Genomic DNA, 14,117 nt, shown 5'->3' with positions numbered 1-14,117 from the left:
TGTGATGAACACTTTTATTTACAAATATAATTAAAAGCTCTGACAGTTATCATGCTCTTCCTTGGAACCTGAAAAATGTTTTGTTTTGTTTTTAAAGTGCATGCAAAAGAAGTAAAGCCTTTTTTTTTTCATCATTTTTTATTGTAAGAAAATACACAGTTTGAAAGTGTGAATAATGCAATATTTATGACCAAGATATGGGTCTTAGGGAGGGGAAGGGAAATAAAGAAAAAGATCAAGATGATCTGATTGAGAGACAGTGTTGAACTCCAAATACTGAATTGGAAAAGGAGGGAGGTGGGGAGGAATAGGAGGAGGAAGTAAAAAAATTTGATCAGAGAAACAGTTAAAATACAATATGAAAATAAGTAATACCTCTCCTTAAATTCCTTCTATACACAAAATACACGATTTGCCAAAGCCCAATTTGTGCTACTGGGATTCTGTGAGCTCCTTAAGTGTATTCACATCCTCTGCAACAGCAGAAAATGATTATGATACAATCAGAATATGCTGAAGACAAGTTAAACTCTTGCCAGCAGGTTCTTAAAAATCACAAGATCTCTTCACCCCACCCACCCACCCCATCCCCAAAAAAGTAATAATATGTCACCACTGATATGTACATCACAATTAGTTTCTGTAAAATGTATCAAATTTTCAATCTTTAATAAAACTTTGTTTTTTTTTAATTCCTGATGAATAAATACCAAAAAAATAAAATAAAATAAAATAATGCAGCAGCTAGTTAAGGTGTAAGGCTGCGGATATTGTGTCTCTCTCCCCCTTGGCATTTATTATTATTATCTTTTTTTTTTTTTTTTTTTGCTTCACTTTCACAGATTGGTGGTAATGAGTGATTGCTTAGAGCAATATACATCCACATTTTTTGTTGTTGGTTTATTGGTTTTGTTAAAACTGTCTCCAAAGTTTTCACTGAAACATTTTGAATCACATCGATACTGTGACGTGTACTATGAGTAGAAGAGATGGCCAAGTTTTGGCCAGCACTGAAAGTTGACATGGGGGGAGGAAGGGGGCCCCTGATGGAGTAAGAATAAACAGGCACTAGTCCGACACGATGTCAGTAAGAGTAAGAGAGAGAGAGAGTGAGAGCAACGCCCGTTAAAATGGGGAATGTGGTTTTGTAGGGTCTGGATTTTTTTCTGTTTTATTAATTTTTTTTTTGTAAATGGCAAAAAAATTTAATCTCATCTATAGTCCTCCTTAGGAAAATCTAATGTAACCAAATTCCCAAATCCCATTCTGAGGCTCTCCATGTCAAAAGTTTCAATCTCTCGCTCTTGCCTTTCCAATAGATACTTTATTCTCTCGCTGCGTTCCTTCTGAAGGGCAGCCAGCTCTTCTTCAATCTAAATAAACACGAGGAGAAGATTCTTAATGGAAAGGATCTCTCAACAGGCACATGCACACACAAACCCACAGGAATTAAGAGCACACTGGACTGGGGCAGGTTGGGAGGGTCCTGTGATAAATGTCTTGTATCTAACCCATTATATTTAAAACTTGCTCACAAGAATAAAATGTTCGGGGCCCACCTGGGGCTAGCCCTACCATTCTAGCAAGCTAAGCAGCTGGCCTGATGTAGGTCAGTGTCCTGTCTCAGCAGGAGATAACTCAGGAGAAGGTAAAAGACACACACTCAAGCACAATTAGACTATGCTGCTATCCCATAGAGAGCCAAATGCCCCCTGGGCCATAGCAATTTAGTTCTAGAACAGAAGCTGGGACAATAGTCTTTTACGTTGGTCTCAGGGAACTACCGGAAGAAAGCACAAATAACTGCTTAAGCAAATAAATGCTTAACAGCTTGGAGATGCTTTATGAAATCTTTTCTACTTCATATTCCTCAGCAATATTTAAAGCAATGAATATTTCAATTCAGATAACATTTATTATGCATGGCAATATCAGCCTCTCTTCATTTCAATTTTTTAAAAGAGCCCTGCTGGTGATTTCTTTTCGTTTAGAAATAGCTAAAAATAAAAGCAAAATCTGCACTTGGCTTCCTCATGCCATTTAGCAGCCATGCTATTAGCTCATAGTACCTTTTATATGTCATATCAACTACCCAGTAACTCATGTATTGCTCTGGCTGGGAAGGTGGAGGATTTCCTAGCAGAGTAATAGAAAGAGCTTAGGCTCTGGGATCAGATTTTTGCAAGTAACCTAATGGTGTTTGAGCCTTAGTTCCTGCTGAAGAATGGAGATTATGTCCAACTCTCAGGGACGTTAGGAGTGTGAAAGCAGATAATAAGTGAACAGAGCCTACTTTAATCCCCCGGTACATAGGCAGGGCTCAATAAATGGCAGTTTCCTAGGCTGTGCCCCATCCTCCACCTAGCTGTACAGAACCCATAAGAATACTCTCATACCTTCTGCTCAAGATGTGCTCTGCGCAGAGACACCCTCTGCTCTAGCTTCTGGAGCTCACGTTCATGTTGTGCCTCTGTTTGCATCTTGATTTTGCTCTGATAGGCATTGAGCAGCTCCATTTCCTGCTGGAGCTGTAGCCTCAAGGCCTGGCATTCTGCTTCTTGAGCCTCATCCAGCCGTAACTGCGGGTACAGAAGATACACACTGTAATTCACTCCTAGCTCACAGCACTTCGTGACTACTGGAAGATGTTTCGGTGTTTGGATTGTAACAAGTCCCCTCAGGAAAACAGACACCCTGGGTACAACCAGAGTTAGGAATCAAAAATAATACACTCTGTCCAATGGGCTACAGACTTCTAAAACACATTCTTAAAACATTCTTTCTTAAAAAAACAAACATATTAAGCAAAACCACTCTTTCAGGAGCCAGGAATGCTCCACACTGCAGTGATTAAACCTGGGGCTTTGGAGGCAGACTCCTGGACCTGAACTCGAGCTCCACCATTCATTTAAGTGTGTCACCTTGTCTAGTTACTTAACTTCTCCCACTCTCATTTTTTTTATTTTTCATGTCAGGAAAACAGCAAGTTCTAAACAACAGGTGTCTAAGATTGGAGTAAGGATTAAATGAAAAAATTCATATAAAATCCTAGGTATAGTTCTTGATGTATACCAAGTGTTCAATAAATAGTAGCTGTCACCATTGTTTTGGTCTTGACTAACCATTCCCATATTTAGGTATCTTTAACCCTAAAAACATAATACACTTAGATATCCTTAGCTCTACAAAAGAAAATGAGTCCAATCTCCAAAACACTTGAGGAATACACCATAGTACTGTTGTGCTACTAGCAAGTATTGTCAGTCCCCGTTGTTGGCTATGTGCTATCCTTCGGGCCAGCCAATCTAAAACTCAAGGGGCTAAAAATCTCTTCCCCACAGAAGGTGACCTTGATCATTTTAAGGAGCATATCCTGGTTTGAAGCAGTAAAGTCCCAGTTACAAACCAGCCTGGTAAACTTTCCCTGGCTTCCCATCAAGCACCCGAACTTTGCATTTGTTATGCACCATGATACAGATCCGTGGGGGGATGGGCGGAGCCAGCCAGCAGAAACGCCCATCTTTCAGTGAGACAGTTGAAGGTTTGGGGCCATGAGCAGGAGTATGTTAAGAGATGCTGACCCTCCTGTCCCAGGCTTGGTTTTGTCTAGATTTAGCAGGCCCTCAGTTCGGCTGGGAACTCTGAGATTAGAATTCTTGAATCAGACAGTTCTACCCTGAGTTAATCTGCATGTTTCCATACACACAGACCATTTGCCAAGGTAGTTATCATTCACTTTATGCTTCCTTCCCTATCTGTACAATGCTGAGAATACAAAGACAAACAGCAATTAACAATATATCTCAATATGTTGATTGAGCAATGACTTTCTGAAATGTTATTAGAATAATTTTAGAAAGTTATTTGCATAGTTATCTTCTTTAGTACTTTTGGAGAAATATACTATAGCAAAAGAATATGAAATAAATAATATAACCATACTTCCAAGGTGCTTTTCAATAATTCATCTTAACCAACTTTCACTGAAACCCACTAAAGAGGATCTCTTTCTTTTCATTTTCCCAGTGAGAAATGAAAGCATAAGAAATACTAGACACAATAAACAGTCAATCTGTAGCAGTAACAAACTTACAGATAAATGCCAAAGGGTTTACTGGCTCCCAGTGAGATTGGTATAAATTCCCTCCTGATATGGGAGGTTCCTTATCAGTAAAGGGAGTGAAAGTTCGTTTCTACTCCTCTGCATTAATTACTATAAGCTCTGGTCAAGTGAATGAGAGAATTATCTTATGGGCAATTTAGACCACTGAAACACCTTCATCTCTTATTTCTAGTATTCCATTATTAATGTCAGTAACTATGTTACTCTGTACCAGCTCTGACTCTACAAAAGTGTCAGTCTAGAAATCAGAGGATATTCCAGTATTTGGTACTGATCCTCCAAAAGCTGCATATACAAAATCCATTAAAATGTATTATGGCTCTGGCTGGTTTAACTCAGTGGTTAGAATGTCAGCTCTCAGACTGAAGGATCTCAGGTTTGATTCCTGATCAAGAGCACGTACCTGGGTTGCAGGTTCGATACCCGGCCCCAGTCAGGGTCATGCAGGAGGCAACCAGTTGATGTGTCTTTCTCACATTGATGTTTCTTTCTCTCTCTCTCTCCCCCTCCCTCCCTCCCTTCCACACTATCTAAAAATTAATGGAAAAATATCCTCAGGTGAGGATTAGCAACATCAAAAAAGGTATTGTAAATAAAGGTAGAGGTAAATATAATGCCTGTTTTATAAAGTGAATTATACTGAAGAGAAGAATATGATAAAGGCAGCATAACGTAATAATAGTTGTCAAGCAAACAGGCTTTATAGGCTCCCCTTGAAAATAGGTTCAAATCCTAGCTCTGGCTCCAATTAGTTATGTGACACCTGAAGTTAAGAGTTGGCACACCATATATGGCCCAAGAGTTAAACCTGGTTTGCTGCCTGTTTCTATAAATAAAGTTTTATTAGAACACAGACATGCTCATTCAGTTCTGTGTTGTCTATGGCTGCTTCTGTGTTCCAATAACAGAGTTGAGTGGCTGTGACAGAGACCCTGTGGCCTATAACACCTGAAATATTTACTACCTGCCCCTTTACAGAAAAAGTCTGCTCACTCCTACCCTTAGCAAGTGGCTTTATTTCAATAACCCTTGGTTTCCTCATAGGTAAATACGAGTTACAATAATGACTTCATGTAGTAATAATGACACCTTGGATCAAGAATACAAATGAGTGGGTGTGCCCTCCTGTTGTCTTCCTTGCTGGGGTTATCTAAATTTGATCATCTCCCAGCCTGTGCAGTGAGGAATCAACCAGACTCAGTGCCTGTCCTACTTTTTACTCTAGTAGGAGATGCCTTAGCACCCTATTAAAGTTTTTCTTTTGTTTTGTTTTGTTAATGCTCACCTGAGGATATCTTTCCATTGGGTTTTAGATAGAGATAGAGGGATAGAGAGTGAATGAGTGTTGGGGGGGGTGGAGAAAGAGAAAGAAAGAGAGAGAAACATTGATGTGAGGGAGACACCTCCAAGACCTGACTGGGGCCAGGGATCAAACCTGCAACCCAGGTACATGCTGTCGACCAGGAATTGAACCTGAGACCCTTTGGTTCACAAGCTGACACTCTAACCACTGAGCAAAAACATTCAGGACCTAGTAAAGTATGTTTTTACAACAAAAACTAATAATAATAATGACTTCAAAGGGGTTTCACAAAAATGAAATAAAACACTTAGAAGAGACTTAAAACAGTGCCTGGCACATGGTAAGCCGTTAGTAAAGAACAGCTGTAATTATTATATATACTTTATCTCCTTCCTGCTGCAGAGGAAAGGGTATTTCTGTCCTTTTATTCAAAGGCAATCATGAACCTATATTCCTGACCCATTATCTCCCATCTTCTCTGACAAACGTTCATTGAACACTTGTATCTAGGCATTGATGCAGATGCTGAGAATACACAGATGAGCAAGATGAAAATCCTATCAACCTTTATGTCCCTATCAACTCCCTCCCCTTCTCCTTACCTTCAGGCCCTCTCTGCATGCCTCCTCTTGCACTCCTCATTCTGATCCTACTTATTTGCTCACATCCTCACTGATGACCACCTTGAAGGGGTCCACATCTTATCTGACCAAGCAGCATTTGATATTGTCCCTTTTTTCCTGAAAATTTTTTCTTGTCCTCTGAGATACTACACACCCTCTTGGTTTTTCCTCCCTCCTCTCCTTTTTCAGCTACTCCCTACCTTACTGGACCATTAAATATGGGTGTTTCTCAGGGCTATGTTGTGGGCACTCTTCTTTAATCTCACTTCCTAAGGAATCTCATTTATTTCAAAGGCTTCAATTACCATCTACATGCAAATAGCTCCCACATCTGTACCTCTATTTCAAAGTTCTCTTCTGAGGTCCTAGCTAGCTTCCACTCTACTAGAGACATCTTCACCTAGATGTTTCCCAGGCCATTTAGTTAGAATATTAATCATCTTTGCCTTCCCCCTTCCCCAATCTGCTCCACTTCCCTTTCATTTATTTTTTAACCATATAGGTAAATGGTACCACCGTCTATCATTTTGTTCAAACTAGAGAGACTGGGAGTCATTCTTAATACCACACTCTCACATTCAATCTATTACTAAATGCTTTCAATTCCATCTACTGCCTCTCTCAAATTTAGCCACTTCTCCTTCATCCTAAATGCCCCCACTCTGATCTAGCCACCACTCTCTTGTGACCATATCCTTATATCCCTCCCTCTCCTTATATCTACTCTCGCCATCTCAGGCTGTTCTCCACCTGTCACCAGAGTGACTGTTCAAAAATGCAAATCTGACATCAGTTCCCTTCTTCACACTTGTCAATGACTTCCCATTGCTTCTAGGACAAAGGTCAAACTTCTTAAGAAAGTTTGTAGCCCCTATAGGACCTTTTCTCAGTTAGGTTCCTCCTTATTCTCTATATTCCAAACATAATGGACTTCACTGAATTCTAGAAAAGTGCCATTGTCTTTCCCATCTTTACAAATGCTGTTCCTTTTGCCTGGAATGTGCTCCCTACACTTCAGCTGAAATAATCACTGTGTCAGCTGAAACAATCACTTTCCTGACTCTCCAGGTCAGCCTAGCTCTCTTGGTTTACACCCTAATTAGCACTTGCTCTGCCATTACAATGAATACTTTTTCAATGTGTGTTTCCTCCACTCTCCTATAGATTCTATAAAGACATGACTGGTGACTGTCATATTCATCATGGTATCCCACGATGCCTGAGGCACAGTACAGACACTCAATATTTACTGATTGGATAAATGAATGAATGAACAGATGAAATATACTGGCTCCTATCCTCAGCCTAAGGACACATTTATTAAGCCTTTCCCAATTAATAGAAATCCTCCTTTAACTGTCTCTTCCTCTAGCTATCATTATCTTTCTCCTTTCCTTCACTAATGAAGATCTGGGAAAAGCAATCTCACTTATAGTTTCTATTTCACTTAATAATAACTTTTTCAGTGCACTACAATGACCTCCATTCCCACCACTCCACTGATGGTGACAATCAATGGACAAATCCATTGCTAGGACCAATTGGTCTTTCTGCAACATCTGAAATCAACTAGAAACTTTTGTTTTGGCTTCTGTGGCACGCATTCTCTGGTTCTCCTCCCACATTGCTGATTATTCATCTTCTTTGGTCTACTTCTACTCAGCTCTCACACGTTGGTGTCCACAACTCTGTCCTTAGTCCCCTGCCTCTCTAATACTATCTCCTGTCCCTAGCAGATCTCACATAATCCTAAAGCTATAACTGCCATCATATAACAATAATGCCTAACATTTTGTCTTTAATCCTGACACTCTCTTGAACTATAGACTTCCATCTCTGTACCTCTCTACTTGGATACCCACATAGCTCAGATAACATGTCCACAACTTAGTCAATTTTTCCAGGCATCCAAATTCATCCCTCCTTCTATTTATCTTGGTAAAATATGACCCATTCCACTGTTATTAAACCTAGCTTTCAAATGGTCACTAAGTTCTATTTCTTAAATATTTCTACCTCCTAAATATTTCTCAAATCCTCCTCCTTCCTTACTATCTCCAGTAGCATGTTCTCTCTTAGTTCAGGCCTTTATTCCTTTTTCCCCATGACTATCACAGTAGCTTCCTAACAGATCTCTTTACCTATACCTTTCTATAACACAAATCTGATCCTATCACTTTCCTTCTTGAAATAGGCATCAGGAGCTCTCCATTGCTTCTACAGTAATGTCTAAACTCCCGGCTTTTGAGGTTCTGACCCCTGACCATCCACCTGCTTTCGTTTACACTCCTGCCATATAAACTACTGATTGTTCTTCAAAGGTGCCATCCTCTTTCAGGGTTGTGAATATTTGCATACACAGTATCCTCTGCCAGTAATAACTTTTCCTCTTTTGCCTGTTTGGGGAACTATGACTTTAAGACTCATCTCATTGTGAAAATTCCAGACTTCCCATCCCTGGCTTACCAAGACCTTTATGACCTATTGTGGGTTTCCACAATCCTCCTCCTTAAACTCTGGGCCCACACCAAAGTTCTTTCAGTCCCCAAATGCACGCTTTCCAAGTTTTGGACCTTTGCCTATGTAGATCCCTTTCTATGGAACCTGTTTACTTCAGTAAGTTTCTTCAAGCTTCTTGGCTCTTGCTGGGAAGGTTTCCCTAGACTAGTTGTTCCTACTTACCACCCCCATCCCCACCCCCCCGCTGTACCTCCCACTTCAAAGTACTTATTATGTTTTATTTTTATTCCTTAGTTATCTGACCTTCTTGCTTGACAGACTAAAGTGTGAGGACAGGGACCAACTGTTGTCTCTCTAGCTTACCACTCTATCTCTGAGCCCAGCATGTTGCTGAACACAGATCCTTAGTAAAAGTTTATTGAATAAATGTGTCTGTGCATCTTATTCATTTATGCCTGACATTAGTTGAGCAATCTTTGACGAATGAAAATATGACATTATATGCGGTATCTATCACATCTTGCCCTCAAAGTCCCTATGTGCCACGGGTCTGGTTTAGCATGGTATTCCTTGCGTTCCATTTTATAAGACACACTCCAGCAAGTATCCTCATTGGCTCGGCTTTATTCAGCGTCGTCATTTCCTCGGTTCTCTGGGCAGAAAAACACCAATATTCTAAATTTGTGCAAGAATCATCTTGAGAACAAAAGGCTGGATCTTGAGTTTTCTTGATTCCCAAAGCTCTTGAAGCCACGGCACTGAACCTAACCACTTACCGCTTGAGAGGCCATCATTTCATTTATACTCTGTTCATACTGCTCTGCCAAAATGGCAAGTTTTCTTGTCTGCTCATCTTTCAGTGTCTTTAAGATTGTTTTGTGCTCATTCTTTGGAGTAACTTCCAACTGGTGATTCTTGAGTGCTTTATACTGTTTGGTCTGTACTTTGCAAGTGTCCTGAAACTGTTTTTTAATTTGCATTTCCATGGCCTGTTTGAAAAAGTGACAAAAAAAAATAAATAAATAAAGACACATCAGTAAATACAGGAAGTCTTCCATTGTAATGATACGGTACAGGTGCTAGGACCATCTGTCTTCTGGTGCAGTGACCCACATTACTAGTCAGTAATAAAGAGAATAATACAGATGACACAGACAAGAGTTAACTCTACCAATATTTTTCGTTTTACATGAAATAAATAGAATTCATTTTGAATTTATAAATCGATTAAATATGAATTGTTACAAGGGGATCACAACTCTAAGCAGACTGTGGCGAACTATGAAGCTCAGTTTGTTAAAAGTTTGTGAATTATTTTAATGGTTTTCTAGTCAAAAATCTTTAGTGTCTTCTATTGTTTATTGTTTTTCCTCATTTTTTTTTTTTATCCTCACCCGAGGACATTTTTCCATTCTTTGTTCAGGTAGAGTGGGAGGGAGAGACAGAAACAGAGAGAGAGAGAAAGAGAGAGAAACATTGACGTGAAAGGGACACATCGAGTGGCTGCCACCCACACGACCAACCAGGGCTGGAGACAAACTGCAACTGAGGTACATGCCCTTAGTGGGAACCGAACCCAGGTCTCTCGGGACCACAGGCCGATGCTCTAACTGCTGAGCCAAACCGGCCAGGGCTGTTTTTCCTCATTTTTGTCACCCCACCCCCATTTCCAAGTGAGAAAAAGGATGGCACTGTATAAGCCAGCTCTCACTGCTGTTTCCTTGACAATTCCAATGCATTTCAGCATAAAAAGGAAAAGTGATTTTAGTATTTCCGCCCCATTAAGAGGTTATACTTGCATGTAGCAACATCAAATATGCACCTTGGCAAGGAGAAGGTGGGATGTCCTATACGTGTAGAAGGCCTTCCAGCAGGCTGCCTCACAGTCACATGTGCATTTCTTTTTTCTTTCTTTCAATTTTTGTTAATTTATTTTTGTTACAATTGTTTCTTCTTCCCCCTCCCTAGTTACTCTCCTTCCCATGCCACCCCCCACCCCCAGCATGTTGTTTATGTCCATTGGTTATGCTTACATGCATATAAGTTCTTTGGTTTATCTCATCTATCCCTCCCCCACTCCCCTCCTCTGAGGTCTGTCAGTCTGAACCGTACTCCTTTCTATGTCTTTGGGTCTATTTTGTTCATCAGCTTATTTTGTTCATTATATTCCACAAATCAGTGAGATCATGTGGTATTTGTCTTTCTCTGATTGGCTTGTTTCGCTTAGCATAATGCTCTCCAGGTCCTTCCACATTATCTCAAAGGATAAGAGATCTCTCTTTCTTACAGCTGCATAGTGTTCCATTGTGTATATGTACCACAGCTTTTTTATCCACTCATCTACTGATGGACACTTGGGCTGTTTCCAGATCTTAGCAATTGTAAATAGTGCTGCTATGAACATAGGGGTACATATATATTCTTTCTGATTGGTGTTTCAGGCTTCTTAGAATATATTCCTAGAAGTGGGATCATTGGGTCAAATGGCAGATCAATTTTTAATTTTCTGAGGAAACCCCATATTGTTTTCCATAGTGGCTGCACCAGTCTACATTCCCACCGGCAGTGTACTAGAGTCCCCTTTTCCCCACACCCTCGCCAGCACTTGTTTGATGATTTGTTGATGGCCGCCATTCTGGCAGGTGTGAAGTGATACCTCATAGTTGTTTTAATCACGTGTGCATTTCTTGAACACTTGGAGGAGCTGTGATTATAGAGATCACTAATTTGACAGGTTAGGATTTGGCTAGAGAGGAGCATGGCCAGAGTGATCAAGGTTGGCCTCAGATCTGTGTCAATACTGACAATGTCTCCCTTGACACAGAGCAACAGTGTGGTCCATTTAGTCCATTTAGCAGTCAGCTAAAATTATTTGGAGGCACTGAGGGCCTGAGGAGCTCCATATCTCTAGTGCAAGCACATCTAGATTCATTCCTGATTACCATGCCCATGACAGATGTCACTAATAAACCACACTCTTTCCTAAAAGCTTGGATGTGGCTTAAGAGTCTTTCTCAATACAATAACACACAAGGAACTAGTGCTACTACCAACATATGACTGTAATGACAGATGAAATTTATCTGCCCTATACCTGCCAGGTAACTTTTTTTTGGTTTTAGAACTATGGGCTGCTATTGGTCCATACATTACAATTTTTATTATTTTTATTTTTTTATCCTCACCCGAGGACATTTTTCCATTTTTTGTTCAGGTAGAGTGGGAGGGAGAGAGAGGAACACAGAGAGAGAGAGAAACATCGACATGAAAGGGACACATCGAGTGGCTGCCACCCACACAACCGACCAGGGCCGGGGACAAACTGCAACCGAGGTACGCGCCCTTAGTGGGAACCGAACCCGGGTCTCTCAGGACCGCAGGTGACGCTCTAACCGCTGAGCCAAACCGGCCAGGGCGATTACAATTTTTAAAAGGGAAGGTCATGAAGGGTCAGAGAAATTGCGTAATGGATATAAAGAAAAAGGGAGAGATCATCTCATATAAAGGCTTGCAAACCAGCTTGTCCAGCAGCGTCTCTTCTGGAGTTTGTTCTATATAAATTCTTGTGCTTCACATCTGGAAAGTCCCATTCAGTAGGTACAGGGCCCAGACATTCATAATTTTGAAAAGTTGCCCAGGTGACTCTGACAATTATCCAGGTGTAGGAACCACTGATTCAATCCAACTCTGTCCTGGAGCACAGACAGGGAAATACTTCCATTTCCTCTTACCTTTAAGTTTTTTGGCTGTTGCCGAAGTTCCATGACATGCTTTCTGTGCAGTTCCCTTTCCCGCCTCTTATTGTACTCCAGCTGGTTTTCCAGTTCAGTCTGGTGCTGTAGACGGATCAGATCCATGCGTAGCTTCTGTAACGTGTGCAGCTGCCTGTACTCTAGCTCTCGGGTGGACTCGTCGTGCCGGATCAGCATGGCATGCTCCATCTCCTTCTGGGTCCTCTTTTTATTTAGTTCCTGCGTTCAGGAACAAAACATAAATAGAGAGAGATGAATGGAGACAGACTGAATGGAATTCACACCTGAGTAAGGGATGGCAAGGAATGGCACTACTAACTCTCTTAATTAAACCCACTAGTATTCGGCAGGATAATGCAATGAGATTAGATTAGTAATCCCTGGAGATTTAGGCTCCGTATGTGGGTCTGTCATGTTTACAAGATGGGCAACTTCACAGTCATCACAATTACTCTATCTGTAAAATGGGATTAATTCTACCTGAGCCCTTCTTACCTCATAGAGCTGCTGTGACCCTTAATTAGATGGTGTATTATGTACAGGTCAAAATAAATGTTTCTTCAGTTAAACCAGTGGTTCTCAACCCTAGATGCCCATTAAAATCACGCAAGGAAGCTTTTAAAACAAGATGACTGAAACCCACAACCTGAAATTCAGATAATTGTCTGGGGTGGGACCACAACATCGATATTTTTAAGGCTTCCCCAGGTGATTCTAATAGGCAGTCAGAGCTGAGAATCACTGAAGTGAACTGATAATGTTTGCAATGTCGTTATGGAAAAATACCCTGTTTTCTTGGTATGTATCAGAAGTGGGCCAATTATATATTTTTTAAAATCTGAGTTCACTGCATGCTAAGGAAAAGTGGGGCTCTCTTCCCTTTTATCTTGTCCATTATAGTCTGTTTGATCATTTCTAGTTCTAATCATTCTGTTCTTCCCACTTCCACTCACGTCTTTTTTGTTGAAGGGGGAAAAAGAAAACTAGAAAAAAGTGAAAGGGGAGGGAGAAGTTGGGCGAAATTATTTTCATTCACACGTTCAAGAATATTTCCTGAATGGCACTGTATCAAAGATCTGAATCATGTGCTCCAAGTGTATAAAAATGTTTACTGCCCTGGCTGGTTTTGCTCAGCAGTTAGAGCATCGGCCTGCAGACCAGAGTGACCTGGGTTTGGTTCCCGCTAATGGCACGCATGTATCTTGGTTGTTGTTTGTCCCCAGCCCCGGTAGGGGTTGTGTGGGTGTCAACCAGTTGATGTGTTTCTCTCACATCAATGTTTCTCTCTCTCTCCCTCCTGCTCTATCTGAAGATAAATGCAAAAATGTCCTCAGGTGAGGATAAAAAAAGAAAAAAATGTTTACTAAGCCATGACTGTCCTCAACTAGCTAACCCTCTACTAGGGAATGATAATGGACACATATGGAAGTATATGCTCAGCTCACAGCTAACTGAATCAATCTATTTTCTCTACTAGAAATTTGGAATTGGGATTCAGAGACAGTGACTCTTTACATACAGCTAGAATGGAGGGGCATGTAAAAACTACATACGTGGTAGCCATCTGCTGCTGTGAGGGCTGAGTGATTAGAGAAAGCTGGGCTTCAAAGCAAAATGAAAAAGAGAGAAGAAAGAAGTGCAGGGAATATATTGATACCCAAGTTCCTGACTGGTTCTAAGCACTCCTCTAGGTCCAGTTATATTATTGCTATTGGGTTTTATGAAACATTCCTATATTTCTGTAGCAAATTCCCTGCTTTTGGCTTAAGCTGGCTCAAAAAATTATAGTAACATGCAAACAAAGAACCCTAATTAATACAGGGAAATAAGTTTTATGTATAAATTTAAGAAAGAGA

General features: G+C 40.6%; 1 protein-coding gene across 14 annotated transcripts in view; it reads right to left on the bottom strand.

The window, feature by feature from the left end:
• The window catches only part of TAOK3 (TAO kinase 3), a 161,390-nt gene continuing 147,273 nt past the window's right edge, over positions 1–14,117 (bottom strand). For 13 of the 14 annotated variants that reach the window (XM_036277181.1, XM_036277174.1, XM_036277173.1 and 10 more), the window contains 4 exons: positions 12,241–12,480; positions 9,286–9,498; positions 2,397–2,579; positions 798–1,373 (listed from right to left, as the gene is read on the bottom strand). In XM_036277181.1, the coding sequence (XP_036133074.1) occupies positions 1,212–1,373; positions 2,397–2,579; positions 9,286–9,498; positions 12,241–12,480 (798 nt within the window). In that variant the 3' untranslated portion in view covers positions 798–1,211. Of the gene's footprint in view, positions 1,374–2,396; positions 2,580–9,285; positions 9,499–12,240; positions 12,481–14,117 lie in introns of all 14 variants that reach the window. The other variant, XM_036277178.1, reaches the window with a different exon arrangement.

The sequence above is a fragment of the Molossus molossus genome, unplaced genomic scaffold, assembly GCF_014108415.1.
Source record: "Molossus molossus isolate mMolMol1 unplaced genomic scaffold, mMolMol1.p scaffold_m16_p_22, whole genome shotgun sequence".
In the NCBI taxonomy this organism is placed as follows: domain Eukaryota; kingdom Metazoa; phylum Chordata; class Mammalia; order Chiroptera; family Molossidae; genus Molossus; species Molossus molossus.
Note: the sequence above shows the minus strand (reverse complement) of the source record. Positions and strands in the feature narration are given on the sequence as shown.